This window comes from Protopterus annectens, chromosome 4.part1, assembly GCF_019279795.1.
Source record: "Protopterus annectens isolate FY-2018-M chromosome 4.part1, PAN1.0, whole genome shotgun sequence".
Taxonomy (NCBI): Eukaryota; Metazoa; Chordata; order Ceratodontiformes; family Protopteridae; genus Protopterus; species Protopterus annectens.
This window is the reverse complement of record NC_056734.1, coordinates 353,441,163-353,461,666: the sequence shown is the minus strand read 5'-3', so window position 1 is coordinate 353,461,666 and position 20,504 is coordinate 353,441,163. Positions and strand designations below refer to the sequence as shown.

The 20,504-nt window shown below is 43.5% G+C and overlaps 1 protein-coding gene across 1 annotated transcript in view; it reads left to right on the top strand.

Annotated features, from left to right (window-relative positions):
- FAM168B (family with sequence similarity 168 member B) overlaps positions 1 to 20,504 on the top strand; it is a gene marked incomplete in the record, with an annotated part of 948,287 nt that overhangs the window by 841,971 nt on the left and 85,812 nt on the right. The window contains 1 exon segment of the mRNA XM_044070175.1: positions 19,622 to 19,748. Within this exon segment, the coding sequence (XP_043926110.1) occupies positions 19,622 to 19,734 (113 nt within the window).

The following is a 20,504-nucleotide window of genomic DNA, read 5'->3' as shown; positions in this document are numbered from 1 at the left end:
AAATTTAATTATATCATGCCGTCGGAGCAGCTGACGACCGCCATTCATAAAAAAACGCAAGGATAAGGACAGGCAGCCTAGGAATAAGCCAGACACCGAGGCCTCAGCTGGGCCTGTCGTTGGTTCTCCGGTTTTCAGTGAGGTGCCTACGCAGCCCCTGACGACCGCAGAACTGGAACCCCAGACAGCTGTGGATTCCCAAGCGGAGTCTACTAGGCCGACGCAGCCTTCTACCGACACTGGAGCAGAACGAGACACCGGTGCAACGGAAACACCTTCGGTCGCAGAAGGTGTCTTCAGACCGACTACACTCACCATTAAATCTTATGCTAAACTTAAAACTCCTTTAAAACCAAAGAAAACTGTACATCAGTCTACATTTCAAGGCCCCATGCCTAAGAAACAGATGCTTAAGATGGCTGAAGATTTGATTACCCTTATCAGGGGTTCCCATCCCCCACCTGATAAAAGACCAAGACAAGAGGAGGATTATGCATCCTCTGACCAGGATGTTCATCGTGCATACAGCTGCAGTAATCACAGATGGGTTTTCAGCCGTCAGGCGGTCCCTCGGTCGGCCGAATTCCAAAGTCTTGGTCCGGCGTCTGTTGTCGTCGCTTACTCTTCTGACGTCAGGAAGGCCAGAGTATATAAGACACAGCCGACGCCATGTTCTTCAGTCTTTTTTGCCGCGCGGTGCCCGAAGCAGAAGCAGTTCACAAGTGCCGGTCGGCCAGCTCCTGAATTACGAAAATATTTGGAACCGAAGTCTTCATTAAAGCTAAATACCCCGTTGGGGAAACTTTTCTTGCCTCAGACCGATGTCAGAAAAAGTTAATAATTGTATTTCTTGTGGGAAGCAAATACCGCATAAGGATTTCCATTCCCTTTGCATACCTTGTTTGGGCCCAGACCACGGCGCCTCGGCTGTCGCTTTGCGCTACTTTCAACAAACGCACTATCAAGCGTCGGGCGGAGTTCGCCCAACACTATTTTGGTAAAGCTTTTGACTATAAAATGTCGTCGGACACTCCCGACTACCGTTTTATCCAAAAAACGCAAGGAAAAGGACCGACACGCAAGGCCCACGGTCTCCGCTGACACCATGCCGAAACAGGCTCCACGTGGTCCGGTTCTCAGCGAGACGCCTTTGCAGTCCCTGACTACCGACGACACTCCTTTGGCGGTGTCTTCTGTACCCGAGACCGCTGGGTCCTCGGCCCTTTCCCAGACTACAACCGAAGCCCCGGCTTATGTCGAGCCTACTAATGTGGACAGGTCCACCTCCACCCATGGTGTATTTAGGCCTTCATCTTCTTTTTCTATTAAGGCCTTTACTAAATCCAAAGCAGCCAGGCATCAAACTAGGCCTGCTGCTCAAGTGCCATCTCCTGGACACATGCTTAAGAATCACATGCTTAAAATGGCTGAGGATCTAATTACTCTTATCAGAGGTTCTCAGCCTCCTCCTGACAAGAGACCCAGAGTGGAGGAAGAATCCCTCTCTTCTGATTAGGGATCCATTTTATCAGAACATTCTGATGCAGAGGTACACTCATACTCCCCTTTTGAGGACTCGGATGCAGAACAGTCCATTCCTTCTGTATCCCCCCCTGAGGATTTTTCTTTTGGGGAAACCTTGCACACCTTGAGGGAACATTTCCATTGGGAAGGCCAAGACTTTTCAGATTCCAAGAAAAGACTTAGGGAATTTCTTTGGTTACCTCAGCACAGACCTCTGGCTATACCCCCTGTTTTGGAGGTACTGGATGATGTCTATTCGGAGGCTTGTCTTAACCCTGATTCTCTGCCTCCTGCACCAGTAAAGCCTGATAGATATTACAGAGTACCCAGTTCTCACCAATTTCTCTACAAAGGCCATAATGCTGACCCTGAAACCATTTCACAAGGCCCTAAGGGATTAAAGGCCTCCACTGCCAAGAATCCACTTCCTGCAGAAAGGGAATCTAGATCTTTAGAAAGGTGGGGTAAGAAGGTATATACCTCGGCCACCCTAGCCATGAGGGCCTTAAACTGTCAGTTTCATATGATTAAATATCAACAGTTTCTGTTATCCCAATTAAAAAACAAAATGTCTCAACCTGAACAACCAGATTTAAGAGAGTTACAGGATATGTTGCATAGTGCAGAGCAAGTGGGTAAACACACCTTACAATGTGGTTATGATGCCCTAGAGGCCTCCAGTAGAGCGGCTGCTACAGGATCAGTCATTCGCAGACATGCCTGGCTTAGGGAACATAATTTGCCTGATCATGTGAAAGCTAAACTTCTTGATGCTCCTTTACAAAAGGATGTACTTTTTGGTACTAATGCTGAGGATATACTACGAAAAATGGAAGAAAAAGCCAAATCTATGCAAACTGTCAAAGCTTCCTTACAGGTTCAGCCACCACGTTTTAGCAGGAATTGGCCTTCAAAAAACTGGTCCTTTCCAGCCACTGACAAGCCCCAAAGAGGTAGATACAGACGCACAAGGGGCAGAGGACACTCACAAGGATCATATAGAGGCAGACAATGGCAATCTCCGGCACCAACAGGTGGTGAAGACAGTGCACAACAATACAGGAAGAAACAATGACTCCCTCATTTCCATGCCAAGCAAGTCTCAGCTGGCAGCACCTTTGGGAGGGAAACTAGCATTATTTGCAAGCAATTGGCATATTGTCACAACAGACAAATGGATACTGGACATTATAAACAGAGGCTACAAATTTCAATTTCACACTCTTCCAAAATGAGAGGCATGCCAAACCTGCCACAAAATCAAAGGGCAGAGGCACAACTGCAAATTTCAAAGCTCCTAAACATGACAGCTATACAAAAGGTACCTACGCACCAACAAGGTCAAGGTTTTTATTCAAGACTCTTTCTGGTACCAAGAAAAGGAACCGACTGGAGACCCATTCTGGACTTATCCATCCTAAACACATTTCTGCTCGTACCAAAATTCAAGATGCTCACATTACAGCAACTTCTTCCCATGCTGGGCAAGGAGTTTTGGCTGGTAACATTGGACCTCAAGGAGGCATACCTGCATGTCCCAATCAGACAAAGCTGCAGAAGATACCTCAGATTTCTTGCAGGTTCAATCCACTATCAATTCTCTGCATTGCCCTTTGGCTTATCTACTGCCCAGAGTATTCACAAAGTGCCTGGCATCAGTGATTGCCTTTTGCAGACTTCAAGGGATACAAATTTACCCTTATCTGGATGACTGCCTGATCCAAGCGGACAGCAAGCACATACTACTGGAACATCTGGCATATGTGACACGGTTACTGCTTTCTCTGGGATACACCATCAACAAGGAGAAATCAAGGCTAACACCATCTCAGAAAATAACCTTCCTGGGTGCCAGCTTGGACACAAACACCCAGATGGCATATCTTACGACAGAAAAACAAGGGCAATTATCTCAGTACTTCAAAACACTAGCAAAAAGTACCAGGCTTACTGCAAGGAAAATCCTGCAGGCTCTGGGATTCATGGCATCTTGCATTCTGCTAATCCCATGTGCAAAGTTGCATATGAGGAAACTTCAATGGTACCTAAAAAATCTATGGTCTCAACACAGTCACAGTTTGGAAGCAATTATTCCAATAATTCCATGTTTGCAAAAGGAATTTCTATGGTGGGCCCAAGCATGTCAAGTGAACACAGGCCTTCCATTCTGCAAGCCTCAAGCAAAACAGGTCATAACCACAGACGCCTCAGATTACGCCTGGGGGGCGCACATGAAGGACAGGTGCATTCAGGGCAGATGGTCCCACAAGGAAAAGCACCTTCACATCAATCAAAAAGAAATGCTAGCAGTAATAAATGCAATTACAGCTTTCAAGGTCTTCCTGCTTCCAGGACAATTACTGATAAGAACAGACAACACCACAGTTATGTGGTACATAAACAAAGAAGGAGGAACACATTCATACCCCTTGTGCAGACTAGCCATGACTCTCTGGAACTTGGCTCTAGAAATACAGATCGAACTTCAAGCACAGTACTTGCCAGGACTGGAAAACACACTGGCAGACACTCTGAGCAGGAATATGACAGATCCACACGAATGGAAATTACATCCAAAGGTGTTAACGGAAATAATCGAAGCGTGGGGGAGACCAGACATAGATCTTTTTGCCTCCCACAGGAACCATCAATTGAAAAAGTTTTGTTCAAGGACCTTCCATCCAAAGGCCTGGAAAGTGGACGCCCTTTCCTTCAGTTGGACAGCATGGACAGTTTATGCATTCCTACTTCTGCCTCTTCTGTCCAAGGTGCTTCTGAAAGCAAGAACAGACAAACCGAGGATGATACTGATTGCTCCAGATTGGCCAAGGCAACACTGGTATCCACTCCTGAGGAGCCTAACGCATACTCCTCCCTGGTCCCTGCCTCTAATACCCCTTCTGCTGACTCAGAACAGCTACAAAACCCTTCACAGTCAGCTGAAAACACTCAACCTCGCTGCATGGAAAATTCCTTAACACCACAACAGACCCTACTCTCCAAGGAGGTGCAGGATGTCATTTTGGAGGTAAGACCATCTACTAGAAAAGCTTACTCCGCAAAATGGAAGCGGTTTTGCTGTTGGAATGAGAAAAAAGGACAGGACCCTAGAAAATTGAACTTGCCTCAGGTTTTACAGTACCTAGCTGAACTGCTGAACAGTGGACTTTCATTTTCTTCCATTAAAATACATGCCTCAGCCATTTCTGCAGAATTCAACACTGATCCTCCCTTATTCTCTCACCCACTCTTACGACAGTTCCTCAGAGGGGCTAAGAATATAAGACCTCCAAGGAAGCAACCAATACCAGCCTGGGACCTTAATTACGTACTAGAAAAATTAACATTGCCTCCTTTTGAACCTGCTGCCTCAACAGATCTGCAATATTTGTCCTGGAAAACAGCTTTCCTTCTGGCCATCACTTCAGCTCGTAGGGTTTCTGAACTACAGGCCCTCATGGCGGTGCAGCCCTTCCTCATCTTCCATCAGGATAGGGTTTCCTTGACTAACCCATCTTTTATGCCAAAAGTGGTATCCAGGGTAGCCTTAAACCAAGCCATACACCTACCTACTTTTATCCCAACCCTCAAAACAAAGGGGAAAGGCTGCTTCACTCTTTAGACATCCATAGGCAGCTACGTTACTACTTGGACAGAACAAAGTCCTTCAGGAAATCAGAACAACTTTTTGTGTCCTATGCGTAGGGGCTCAAGGGAAACCAGTTACCAAACAGACCATTTCCAAGTGCATTGGCCACTGCATGCTTTTGTTACTCCTATCATGGAAAATCTGTCCCTACTGGTATCAGATCTCACTCCACCAGGGCCACAGCCACCTCTACAGCCTTCCTCAGAGGTGTGCCTACTAAGGATATTTTGGAGGCAGCCACTTGGAGTTCTGTACATACCTTCACAAAACACTACCACCTGCCCCTATATTCCAGAACAAGAGCAGGCTTTGCCACTGCTGTTTTGCAGGGCATTCTGGCTCATCCCAGTTCCTCATAGTACCTACCACCCTATGCATAGCTTTGGGACTCTACCCATCTGTGATTACTGCAGCTGTATGCACGATGAACATAGTACAGTTTTGTACCTACCATAAATGTAGATGTTAGAGTGCTAATACAGCTGCAGTACAGGTTTCCCTCCCTCCTTCCCCACTTGGTAAGGGCATGGGGCCTAACAACCTCTTCATACTTCCTGACTGGGTTATCCTGCTATGTTTTATTTGCTTGCTTACACTGATTTTGCATTACTTTGCATTGCTTGCATATGTGGATAAGCCTTATTTTTGTATTGCCTTCCTTTTGGGGGCACCTGACATCTGGGGCAAGAAAGACTGAAGAACATGGCGTCGGCTGTGTCTTATATACTCTGGCCTTCCTGACGTCAGAAGAGTAAGCGACGACAGCAGACGCCGGACCAAGACTTTGGAATTCGGCCGACCGAGGGACCGCCTGACGGCTGAAAACCCATCTGTGATTACTGCAGCTGTATTAGCACTCGAACATCTACATTTATGGTAGGTACAAAACTGTACTTTCCTCAGATTCTTCTGAGGAACAGGATTACACTTTTCCACCTTATGAAGATTCTGATGCTGAAGACTCTATTCCCTCAGCATCTCCCCCCTGAAGACTACTCCTTTGGGGAAACTTTACATACCATGAGGGAACATTTCCACTGGGAAGGCCAGGATTACTCAGATTCTAAGAAAAGGCTCCAAGAGTTCCTTTTACTACCCCAGCACAGACCTCTTGCTATCCCTCCTGTTCTAGATATTGTGGATGATGTTTACTTGGAGTCTAGTTTAAATCCAGACTCTCTTCCTCCTGCTCCAACCAAACCAGACAGATACTACAGAGTACCTGACTCACACAAATTCCTTTATAAAAGCCTTGTAGCTGACCCAGAAACATTTTCCCAGGGTCCTAAGGGAGCAAAAGCTTCTATGGCTAAACATCCTGTGCCCTCTGAAAGGGATTCCAGAGCCCTAGATAGATAGGGAAAGAAAATATACACCTCAGCTACTCTGGCTGAGAGCATTAAATTGCCAGTTTCACATGTTGAAATATCAACAGTTCCTAATGTCTCAGTTAAAACAAAAAATGAGCACACATTCAGAACTGCTTGAATTCAAGGAAATGCAGGACCTGTTGCATGCAGCTGAACAGGTTGGCAAACATACTTTACAATGCGGATTTGATTCATTGGAAGCTTCTTGTAGAGCAGCTGTTACTGGCTCTGTCATACGTAGACATGCTTGGTTAAAAGAACAAACCCTCCCTGACCATGTTAAAGCAAAATTATTGGATGCACCTTTACAGCAAGATGTATTATTTGGTGTCAAAGCAGAAGAGGTTTTAAAGAAAATGGAGGATAAGGCAAAGTCTATGCAAACGGTCAAGGATTTTTTGCAGGTACAACCCCCTCGTTTCAGCAGAAATTGGCAACCAAAAAAATGGTCCTTTCCAGTTTCAGACAGATCACAGAGGGGCAAATACAGACGCCCAAGGGGCAGAGGTTAGTCACAGGGCCCTTGCAAACCTCGCCAATGGGGTTCTGCTACCCAGAAAGGAGGAGAAGACAGGCCCCAAGCTAGCAGAAGACAAACACAATGACTCTATCCTCAAACTACCAAGCAAATCTCTCCTGGCAACTCCCTTGGGAGGAAAACTAGCATTTTTTTTTTCAGACAACTGGCACATAGTCACAAAAGACAAATGGGTTCTAAACATTGTCTCTCAAGGATACAGATTCCACTTTCATACCTTACCAAGGATCAAAGGAATGCCAAACCTGCCACCAAATCAATGGGCAGAGGCACAAAAACAAATTACAGCTGTCATGAACATGAGCCATTCAACAGGTACCTACTCAGGAGCAAGGACAAGGATTTTACTCAAGACTCTTCCTAGTCCCAAGAAAGGACAAAGCATGGAGACCCATTCTGGGTCTTTCAATTCTGAACACCTATCTGCAAGTACCAAAATTCAAGATGCTAACACTACAGCAGCTTCTTCCCATGCTGGGCAAGAATGCTTGGCTAGTCACTTTGGACCTCAAGGAGGCATACCTGCATGTCCCTATCAGACAAAATTGCAGAAGATACCTCCGCGTCATTGTGCAGGTTCAACGCATTATCAATTCTCTGCAATGCCCTTTGGCTTATCTACTGCGCCCAGGGTCTTTACAAAATGCCTGGCACCACTAATTGCATACTGCAGACAGAGGAATTCAAATATACCCATACCTGGACGACTGCCTTATTCAAGCAAAAAGCAAGGACATTCTTTTAAAGCATCTGGCATTTGTCAAACACCTTCTAAGTTGCCTAGGGTACACAGTAAACGAAAAGAAATCAAAACTAGTGCCCTCACAAAACATCATATTCCTGGGTGCCAGCTTGAAACGGCCCAGATGGCTTATCTCACGCCAGACAAGCAACGACAGCTGTTTCAGTATTTCAAAATAATGGCAACAAAGACCCAACTCCCTGCAAGAAAAATTCTGCTGGCCTTGGGATTCATTGCATCTTGCATACTACTAATACCTTTTGCAAAACTGCATATGAGGAAATTACAATGGTACCTGAAAAGTGTATGGGCTCAGCACAGCCACAGCTTGGAAACAATGATACCACTCATTCCCTGCCTTCAACAGGAGTTTCTATGGTGGGCACAGGCATGTCACCTCAACAAGGGTCAGCCTTTCACCTTACCCACAGCCAGGCAAACTATGACAACAGATGCATCGGACTATGCCTGGGGAGCACACATGGCAGGGCAGTGCATTCAGGGCAAATGGACTACAGATCAGAGACATCTGCATATCAATCAAAAAGAAATGCTAGCAGTACAGAATGCCCTAACAGCTTTCAGGGACCTTCTACACCCAGGACAACTAATAATAGACGGACAATACCACAGTCATGTGGTACATAAACAAGCAAGGAGACACACATTCCTATCCTCTATGCAGGCAAGCAGTGACCTTGTGGAACACTGCACTGTCTTACCAGGTTCAATTACAAGCACAAGAAAAACACATTGGCAGACAACCTAAGCAGAAACATCATGGATCTACACGAGTGGAAACTCGATCCACAAGTATTTGCAATGATAGCTCAAAAATGGGGACGCCCAGACATAGATCTGTTTGCAAGCCCCCCACAACCACCAACTTCAAAAATTTTGCACAAAGACCTTCCATCCACTAGCTTGGAAAGTGGACGCCTTCTCATTCAGTTGGAAAACATTAACAGTGTATGCCTTCCCACCACTATCTCTTCTAGCAAAGGTACTGCTGAAAGTCAGATTAGAGAGGCCACAAATGATATTCGTTGCACCAGACTGGCCACGCCAGCATTGATACCCAATTTTAAGGAACATGGCCCACGGCCCACCATGGATTTTGCCACAAATTCCTCACCTGCTCACCCAGTGAGACCATCAGATTCTACACAGCCAGCTCAAAACTTTAAACCTGGCTGCATGGCAAATTACCTAAACAACCAGCGAACACCTTTATCCAAAGCTGTTATGGATGTCATTCTGGAGGCCAGGAGACCCAGCACCAGGAAAACCTATTCAGACAAATGGAAAAGATTTTGCTCCTGGAACCAGGCTAAAGGCCTAAACCCCCTTGATCCAAACATCCCTCAGATTCTATAATATTTAACTGAGATGTTACACAAAGGACTTTCCTTTTCATCTATTAAGATCCACGCCTCAGCAATTTCAGCTCATTACAGCACGGATCCTCCTTTATTCTCACATCCACTCCTAAGACAGTTCCTCCGAGGGGCTAAGAACTTAAGACCGCCAAGGAGAGCTCCAACACCTACTTGGGATCTCAACTTTGTTCTGGAAAAGCTTACACTGCCGCCCTTTGAACCAGCTTTTTCAGCTGACTTAAAATTTCTTTCATGGAAAACTGCCCTACTACTAACAATAACCTCAGCTAGAAGAGTCTCAGAGCTACAGGCACTAATGGCAGTGGAACCTTTCATCATTTTTCATCAAGACAGAGTCTCTCTATGAACTAATCCTTCCTTTATGCCAAAGGTGGTATCCAGTGTGGCCCTAAACCAAACTATTCACTTGCCCACCTTCTTCCCAAATCCCCAGAACAAAGGAGAAAGACTCCTGCACTCTTTGGACATTCACAGGCAATTACGTTACTACTTGGATAAAACTAAGGCTTTCAGAAAAACTGACCAGCTTTTTGTAGCCTATGCTACAGGATCACAAGGAAAAGCTATCTCAAAACAGACCATTTCAAAATGGATAGGGCATTGCATACATTTTTGCTACATACATCATGGGAAACCAGTACCTGCTAACATTAGGTCCCACTCCACCAGGGCTACAGCTACATCAGCAGCCTTTCTCAGGGGAGTACCAACCAAGGATATTCTGGAAGCTGCTACTTGGAGTTCAGTGCACACCTTCACCAAACACTGTCTCTTACCTCTATACTCTGACTAGAGCTGGTTTTGCCACTGCAGTTTTGCAGGGCTTACTAGCTTCTTTTAACCCTGTCTGACTCCACCTCCCATCCTTAGCTTTGGGATTCAACCCAAGTGTGATGACTGCAGCAGGGTAACACGATGAACATAGTACAGTTTTGTACCTACCATAAATGTAGATGTTCGAGTGTTCACCCTGCTGCAGTCCAGGTTACCCTCCCTCCATCCCCTCTGAACTAGCTGAAATTATCTCTACCACTCTATCCTATACTACCTCTGTGGTGTATTTGCTTGCGCCTAAGGGTTTTGTTTTATTTTTATATACCGATATATATATATATATATATATATATATATATATATATATGAAAAACTGAAGAAAATGGCGTCGGATGCCTTTTGTATACCCCTGACGCACTGACGTCAGGGAAGAAGCGACAGCAACCGATGCCGGACCAAGACTTTGGGATTCGGGTCGACTGCAGTACCGCCTGACGGCAGGATAACCCAAGTGTGATGACTGCAGCAGGGTGAACACTCTAACATCTACATTTATGGTAGGTACAAAACTGTACTTTCCCTCTAGACCATACCCTAAGGGTCAGAGGGGCGGTAAAATGTAATTCAAGAAGTCCCAGACGTTTTTCCAGGAGGCACAGGGTGACTCCTCCTTCAGAGGCAGTGGAGGAGGAGAAAATGGTAGACGTCACCCTAGAGGCAGGGGCGGTCTGCAAAACCAGCAAGGTCGCGATTCCTTTCGGGGCCGGTCTTACCAGCGTTCCTGATGTGGGGCCCGACTGTGCTTCTCTGGGGCCAGTCAGGGGTTGCATTTCTTTGTATCCAGAAGCCTGGCTAAGTATCACTCAAAACAAGTGGGTACAAAGAATTATTACCAGAGGTTATGTAATACACTTTTCTCTTCCACCTTTTGTTCCCAAGAAGATCCCAGATGTTCCACCCAATCACAGGGATCAGGCAGCTGTGAAGGTCAACAAGTTGCTGTCAAAAAGAGTCATCCAAACCGTCCCAGCAGACCAAATAGGATCCGGCACTTACTCCAGATTCTTTTTAGTGCCAAAACAGACAGGGGACTGGAGGCCCATTCTGGACCTCAGCAGATTGAATGAATCAGTAAAGGACAAGGTCCGGATGGTAACACTGCAGTCTATACTCCTGTTGTTAGGAAAGACAATTGGATGTGCTCAGTAGATCTCCAAGATGCTTACTACCACATAAAAATGGACAGGGCGTCAAGGAGTCATCTACGCTTCTGGCTGGGAGCCAGTCACTTCCAGTTCCGTGCTCTGCCCTTTAGTGTCACCACAGCCCCCAGGGTGTTCACCAAATGTATGGCAGTAGTGACAGCTCACTTGAGACATTGAGAATTCCAGGTGTTTCCGTATTTGGACGACAGGCTCCTGACCGCCCCCACCAGGCTTCTACTCCTTCAGAGCAGGGACAATACTATTCAGCTTTGTGCCCAACTGGGAATCTCTATAAACTGGGAAAAATCTGCCTTATTGCCCTCTGAATTTGTGATTTTTATAGGCGCAGAGATAGACACAGTAGATATGGTGGTTCATCTTCCTGCCGAAAGGGCACAAAAACCTGGTGCTTCAAATTCAGCTTCTTCTCCCCTTGCAAAGGATCAAAGCCAAGATTGCTCTGCAGCTCCTTGGGACCATGGCTTCCACCATACTATTAGTGCCACTCGCTAGGTTGCACATGAGAATTCTTCAGTGGCTCCTGTCGTCCCAATGGTCCTTTCAGCAGCTTCCATTATCCCATCACATTCTGCTGACAGAATCTTGCAAGAAGGACCGCCTTTGGTGGACATTACCCAGTCAACTGACCACGGGCGTTTCAATTGTTCCTCGCCAACCCGTTGCCACTGTGACCACGGATGCCTCACAGATGGGGGGGGGGCATTATCTAGGCAGGACTGTCCAAGGCACATGGCAAGACCATGAGGCCCACCTGCATATCAACATTCTAGAGATGAGTGCAGTGCTCCTGGCGTTGCAAGCACTTCATGACCTTCTTACTCTGGGGACTATTGCAATACAGTCAGACAACATGTCAGTAGTATGGTACATCAACAAACCGGGCAGAACTAGATCTTACCCACTCTGTCGAGAGGCCATGCGAGTTTGGGAATGGGCAATATCTTCCTAGTGCTTTCTGGTGGCAACGCACATTCTAGGGATGACCAACGTGATAGCTGACAAGCTCAGCTGGGCGATCCTGATGCCTCACGAGTGATCTCTGAAACAGGAAACAGCGGAAAAGATTTTCCACAGGTGGGGAGAACCTTGCTGCGATCTGTTTGCCAGCCCAATCAATGCCAAATGCAGCAGCTACTTTTCCCTCATCCCCCCTCCGGGGGAGTCACACACACTTGTTCACAATTGACCCCATGGGTCTCCTGTATGCTTTTCCTCCCTTTTCCCCTCATTCTCAAGGTGATTCAGAAAGCGAAACGGCTGGGAAGCAAATTGATCCTCATTGCTCCTTACTGGCTTCGTCAGGTTTGGTTCCCCTTCCTCAGGCCTCTTCTCATGGACGATCCTTGGATTGTGGACCCAGTTTTCAGACCTGTTGACTCACATGTCAGATTTGCTTCACCCCTCTTTACACACCCTCAATTTGACAGCTTGGCTGCTCCAGTTCCATCCCTAGTCAGGCTTCATGACTTCTCGCCTTCCGTGAGTCATATTCTTACGTCTTCTCATAAACCTTCCACTAGGAAACTATATTCCAGTAAATGGAAAAGATTCTCTTTGGGTGGAGAAAATGGATGTTGATCCCTTCAGTACCTCCATTCCAGAGGTTTTGGAATTTCTTTCTGAACTGTTTCACCAAGGATCTGCGGCTGCCACTATCAGAGTCCAAATTGGCAGTGATTTCAAATTTTCATTTGGGTTTTCCAGATTCTAACTTGATGTCTCATAAATTGTGCAAAACCTTCCTCAAAGGTACCACTTTGCTCAGACCCCTGTTCAAGAGCCTGTGGCCTCATGGGATTTAAACTTTGTGTTATCAAAATTAACATCTCCGCCCTTTGAGCCTTCTTATTCATGCTCTTTGAAGTTTTTGTCATGGAAGATGTTTTTGGTGGCTATCACGTCTGCCAGATGGGTGTCAGAATTGCAAGCTTTGTCTGTTAAACCGCCTTATCTGATTTTTCATAAAGACAGGGTGTCCCTTCATACTAACCATTCCTTTGTCCCCAAGGTCTGTTCCCATGCCACTTTGAATCAGTCTGTAGAACTTCTGGTTTTGTTTCCGAATCACTCCAATGCAGCTGAGTACAGGTTTCACCAACTGGATGTCCATAGACAATTACATTTTTATTTGCACTGGACTAAATACATTAGAAAATCGGATCAATTATTAATTTCCTTTTCCGATTCCAGGATGGGCTTACCAGTTTCCAAAATGACTCCCTCTAACTGGATTTCTAGCTGTATAGCTTATGTCTACAGTTTTGAGGATAAACCTTTACCCTTTAAAATCAAGGCTCATTCTACCAGATCTCAGTCTACCTCTGCAGCCTTTCAAGCCAGGGTTCCACTTGACAGTATTTGTGCAGCAGCTATGTGGGCTACCCCTCACACTGTTATTACTCGTTACAAATTGGATTTAACCTCCAGGGGTAGAGCATCTTTTGGTTCCACGGTACTCGGGAGTATTTTTCCTTGAGCCACCCAAGCATAAGGTGCTAGGGACGCTGTCCCATGTGTAAAGAATGAAGGTGAATGAAGTTGTGTACTTACCATAACGATCCATGTTAGTAGTCCACCTCACCATTCATTCTTTCAAACCCACCCTCCTGCCCCCATCCTGGAAGTACCTGGAGACAGAAGAATACTAATTTCATTATTTATGGAGACCTTTTAGTATTGGCTTCTTCTGTAGGCTATTTCTTCTCGTCAGCAGCAAACAAGATCTGGGGATTGTACTGGTGCACCATGGGGATACCTACCTAGCCACGAGCCCACCAAAAGTCTTCCAGCTTTTAAATAAGCCGAGTCGGAGCAGAGGATCGGCTCCAATCCCATATGTAAAGAATGAAGGGTGAGATGGACTGACTTACATGGAACGTTATGGTAAGTACATAACTTCTTTTTTTCTTAGCCAATGACTTTTTCCTTCTGTGTTTAAGCAAACAGGCTTTCCTTTATAAATATATTATCGCCTCCAGAAAACCTGCACTTTAAAAATGAAGCAAAATGCTGTCGATATTTTTTCTGTGGTAACCCCAGTTCATCCAATACTTTTTCTCCCAGTCTCCCCAACCTCAACATGTGTATTAATTCACTGAATAACATTCAGTAATGTACTTTTCTCTTAGAATATGTTTACACATTTAGAAGGAGACATTACAATTTTTATATTCATCTGAATTTGCCTTCCAATTTCTGTATTGTGGGTATTTAGTCTGCCCCAGTCCTCCCCACTGGATTGTACAAACATCATGTGAGCCTCTTTCTGTGATCCGTAAGCAGTTGTAAAAATTGTAATTAATATTTGTCAAAGAAAAAAAATATTATTAAAGTATCCCAACCATTTTCTTGGTTGACATAGAATTATCAGTCATTCAAAACAAACTGTTCAAATCTGGAACAGTCCAACCTATGTAGGCTTTCACATCTGAGTAAACTGAAGTGATAGTTCAGTCTGAATCAAATCCTCCTCTGTCTAGGTAGTGGAAAGAAGTCTCTGATATGTTTTTTTTCGGATCTGGTACTTGCTGGAGAACTTTAGACTCTTCACTGGTCTCCATTGATGCTGAAAAGCACACGTCCTGCAGGCCCCATGGAGCCTGTCAGTCATCCAGCAAGACTTCAGTACTGGCCTTCCACTGTGTGTATTTCTGAGGAAACCGTTTATTTTCTTATATGACATGCTGTCTTGCTAGGATTTTTTTTTTTTTATTTTAGGACTGCCATATCATTTCTGTGTAAGTATTATATAAATGCTTATGAGGGCATTTTAACTAGGCTTTCTGCATTTGTCTTTTTGGAGTAGGTTATGTGCTTGAGGGGACAGTTAGTGGTTTACTTAATCAGTACCACTTGGTCTGTACCGTACTTGCTACTAACTCATTCAGGCTTTATTATCTGACTTCAAGATTTCTTTCTCTGCTTACCTGTGGAGCAGCTATTGGTCTCTGCGGTTTTACCTTCCCTTGACCACAAGAAGAAAGTTTCAGGGAGTTCTTAAGTGTCAGGCAGGCTTTTGTTGTGCCTCAGCCGCTTATGAGTGACTGCTATGGCCACCCATTATTCCTCAAACTGCCCATCTTTTTCTCTGGTCCTCTTGGTGTAGCAGATATAGCCACTAAAGACCAGGGGGATAGCCCTTGACTGGCAAGGCAGAACCACTCTGGTCAGTCTCAGGGAAAGGGGCAAGTGAAGGTCCTTCTCATTAAAGGAAAACTCCACCCTAGAACTGTAAAAAAAAAAAAAAAAAAAAAAAAAAAATCTGTTTTTTTTTTCCCACTCTGTCTGTCTTTGTTTCCTGATCTATTTTAACACCTCAAAATCACTCCTAAGTACTTTATTTGTAATTTTAGCCTGTTTTCCACAACATATGGCTACCAGTGGGGCTTGATGTATCAATGTGATGTTGTTCTTTCTCAACCCTTTCTCTTTTCCATAATACTTTGTATAACTCATGCCAGACATGAGGAAGTAACTGTGAAATTCCCATGCCATACAGTGGATATGAAAAGTGTACACACTCCTGTTAAAATGCCAGGTTTTTGTGATATAAAAAAGAGACCACAATAAATCATTGCAAAACTTTTCCCACCTTTAGTGTGACCTATAACCTGTACAATTCAATTGAAAAACAAACAAATCTGTTAGGAAAAAAAATATAAAAAATAAAAAAAGTACAGTAAGCTGGTTGCATAAGTATGCACAACCTTAAACTAATACTTTGTTGAAGCTAATACTTTGTTGAAGCACCTTTTGATTTAATTACAGCAGTCAGTCTTCTTGGGTACACACCTGCCATCAATTAAAGCAACTGATTAACCTCAAAGTTCAGCTGTCCAAGTAGGATTTTCCTGACATTTACTCAGTTGCCTGCTATAGCAAAAGACATGGTTCGCAGAGAGCTTACAAAGCATCAAGGGAATCTCATTGTTGAAAGGTATCAGTCAGGTGAAGGATACAAAAAAATTTCCACAGCAGTGGATATACCATGGAACACAGCAAAGACAGTCATCAAAAAGTGGAGAAAATATGGGACAACAATGACGTTGCAAGAACTGGACGTCCCTCCAAAATTGATGAAAAGACAAACCGAAAACTGGTCATGGAGTCTGCCAAGAGACCTATAGCAACACTAAAGGAGCTGCAGGAATTTCCGGCAAGTACTGGTTGTGTACTACATGTGACAACTATCTCCCGTATTCTCCATATGTTAGGGCTGTGGGGCAGGGTTGTAAGACACAAGCCTTTTCTTGCCCAGAAAAACATCCAAGCCCAGCTAAAATTTGCAAAACAATACATAGTCTCCCAAAAGCATGTGGGAAAATGTGTTATGGTCTGATGAGACTAAGGTTGAACTTTTTGGCTACAATTTCAAAAGGTATGTTTGGTGCAAAAACAGCACTTCGCATCACCAGAAGAACACCATCCCTTGGCGAAGCATGGTGGTGGCAGTAACATGCTTTGGGGGTGCTTTTCTTCAGCTGGAACTGGGGGGTTTTGTCAAGGTGGAGGGAATTATGAACATTTCCAAATACCAGTCACTTTTGGCCCAAAACCTTCAGGAGTCTTCTAGAAAGCTGAAGATGAAGAGGAATTTCACCTTTCAACATGACAATGACCCCAAGCATACATCCAAATCAACAAAAGAATGGCTTCACCCAAAGAAAATTAAAGTTTTGGAATGCCCCAGCCAGAGCCCAGACCTAAATCCAGTAGAATATCTGTGGGGTGACCTGAAGAGGGTTGTGCACAAGAGATGCCCCTCACAATCTGACAGATTTGAAGGTCTTTTTCAAGGAAGAGTGGGCAAATATTGCCAAGTCAAGATGCGCCATGCTGATAGACTCCTACCCAAGAAGACTGAATGCTGTAATTAAATCAAAAGGTGCTTCAGTAAAGTATTTAAGGGTGTGCATACTTATGCAACAGCTTATTGTACCTTTTTTATTGTTTTATATTTTTTCCCCTAACAGATTTGTTTCTCAATTGAATTGTACAGGTTATAGGTCACATTAATGGTGGGAAAAGTGTTGAAATGATTTATTGTGGTTATTTTTTTGTATCACAAAAACCTGGCATTTTAACAGGGGCGTGTACACTTTTTATATCCACTGTAAGCTAGATACATTATTTGTAGTAAGCATTGTTTTGATTTTTTTATATTTAAGAAGGAGAATGGATATTCCTGTAGCGTAGTGAAACTTCTCTAGAAATGAGAGTCGTCTTCTGTCTTTCGGCTTTTCCCGGTTAGGGGTCGCCACAGCGGAACTCCGGTCCGCTATTGATTGGCAGTAGATTTTTACGTGCTGGCTTGCCGGGCCTGACGCACAACCTTCAGCGAAGGAACGCCCTCCCCGCATGTCGACACACAGAAGACGCTCTGAGAATCGAATGTGCAATGTCTAACTGTGAGGCGACAACGCTACCGCAGCACCACCACCGCAGTCGTCAGTAATTTAGGCAGCCAGATAGTTTGTTGGAAATGTGTGCATACATGTGAGATTGGCAGGTTTACAGTAGATCATACCATTAACAAAATTAAACCACGGACTGACTCCTGAGAAGCTTCTAAGAGAAATAGCGGAGGTAGACTCTTAACATCTTGTAGACTCTTAACATCTTGTAGATTGTATACTGCCATGCATATAGCATGTGAACCAGTATCTGGACTGTTCATGTAAATCATAGTTAGCAAGATGACATAGTAAGAGAATGAGGTCGATACCAAAGGACACTTTGATTGGCCATGAGTATAAGCAAAACACCTTCTGTCCCATGCCGTGTACAAAATAAGATTGAAGCAGGAGGTATTACAAGAATAGCATATGTATGTATGTCATGTGTATTTTTCAAGTGTTAGACAATGAAGAAAGGGTAGTAGTACGTTGAAGTAGGGGCACCTTTGTAAAAGAGATATGGCAGTTTTTATAGTATAAGAATTTCAGTGTCATGGATGGAAGGGTTCTTATGCCTAGAGAGAGAATATGCATTAAAATTTGGCTGCCATTTTCAGAACCTCAAATGGAAAGCTACCGTAGTTTGTTTCCTAACAAAAATAACTGAGACGGCTGAAAGTTAAAGTGGAGCTGAGGTATTTATGGGGAGTTATTTGTCATCAGAAATGAAAATGTGCCAGGATGGGATGCCACAACTTAAGAACGGACAGTAGTTTGATGAAAATGTTAGTTTAATTTGCCTTGCCAGGAGTGAGTAATCTAATGCTGCTGTACCATAATGATGCAAGTATTTTTTTGGGCAGAGGAAGTTACCCATTGTATTTCTAACATGGATTTCACTTTTTTCTGATGTCTTTAAACTTGCCAGGATTTTCAGCAGATTTGTTTTTCTTAGATGTTGCCGCTGAGTTCTTAGTGCAGTGATTTCATGATGGTCAGCAGTCAAGAGCCCTACTTGACAAACAAGTTAGCTGTTTTTGTTCAGCAGTTGGAATTCAGCATTATCCCTCGATCTGGAAACTGCAGGGCTATAACTCTGTTTTAAATGGAGAAAGTAATCTTGATAACCTTTGTCATGTTTTTGATATTTTACTCAAAGCTTTGTTGACTTGTTTTTCACAACCCCTCATCAGTGATGGCTCCTTTTTCAGATCCTGGTTGGAGGGTGTCAGTTTATATCCTGAAAGTTTGTGCTGTTATTGTAAAATAGTCTTCTGTAATAAATGCATTAACTGTAGCTTCATGGACATTTGAAGTTTGAGAACAAAACATTGAAAGCTCCCTGAATGGCCAACATTCACAAATGTGTTTAACATAGATGTTTGTTTTTAGGCAAAACCAGTATAGCCTTTTTTTAGTGTACTGCATGACTATCGTGGCTGCAGTTTTTCAGCTTCAGGACAAATTTTGTACCATGAAAATTTTTACATTAGTTTAAGTGTGATGATTTTTGGGTCTATTCAAATAATCACAGTGAAATAATGTAGATGTTTTGGAACAGAATTATCAGACTTCTAAAGTAGTAAAACTGGAGCTGTTTCAGGTTATCAAACACAAAATAAATACATAGAGTACCCATTTTTTAGACCATTTCAAGGTTGTAATGGTCTTTATAAGCTATTGGAATACAAAAATATCTTTGAATGTGCTTCTTGTGACTGAACTTTCCCTATTCTTAACCACACATACTTTTCTTACTGCAGTATAGATACAGAGCACTAGAATAGTTGACATTAAGTAACTTTTTAATTGCATTCCTTAATCTTTGAGGCACTTGAGCTATTTTAGTTTTAAAATTACCATTCAGTTTAAAGTGACTCTTGTGTGGAATTTTTAAGTAGTCTGTAGAGCAGCATTTTTTGTCTGGCATGTAAACATTCTCACAAAAGTACAGTCCTAGAAGAAAACAGTACATGAGTATGTTCTCTTCTCTTCCATTTCAGGCACTTTGTTGACAACTCATTCCCCTTCTCCTGTAGCACCTCACCAGGTCACAGTGCCATCGTATAGGCCACCAGGGACACCAGCATATAGCTATGTTACTCCACAGTGGTGATCCATCCCAGCAGTGTAAGTATGACATATTGTTTAATTGTGTTGGTCCTGAAACTGATTCATGTTTTGCCTAGTGTCTCTGAAAGTCTAGGGGGAAAAAAGAAATCTTTCATGTTTTGTAATCTGTAATATAATACTGTAACACTGTGGTAGTAAGCCAACCCAGTGTTGCAGTACTACCGCTCCATTTCAGGTAGTATATCTTTCTTTTCTCTTATTTTGTTTCAGAAGTTTTTATTACTTCTGCTAGAGAAGTACATTTTGATTGCCATTAGCCTCACTGCATTATTAGTGCACTGCTTAATTATTTTATCTCAATGTCAGGCTTATACCATATTAGACTTTACATTTTTCATTAATTACCTTGATCATTTTAAGGATAACTGCTGCTGGAATTACATTTTGACTGCGAAAAGATTGCTAAGTGTCCCCCTCTCTGTCTTGTATTGTTAATAGTGAGACATCCCTGTGTGTGAGTGTTTTGTTATAGTTACTGGAAGTAACCCACTTCTAAGAATGTGCAGCCTCCAAACTCATTTATATTAATTAGCACACTACATGTTTTCCTAATTAATTGTCTCCAGCCTTTTGATCTTGACTTCAGTAAGTCCTAAACTTTTTTCTTTTACTTCTGCCTTTAAAAGTTAAGTGTAAATACTCTCTGCGTTAAAAATTGCATTGGTGGGCAGATGCTTATTTAATTTAGGGGCGCGGCATAATTATTTTGGTTGCAAATTTTGTGCCATGTTTAATTAAAAAAATGTTAGGAGA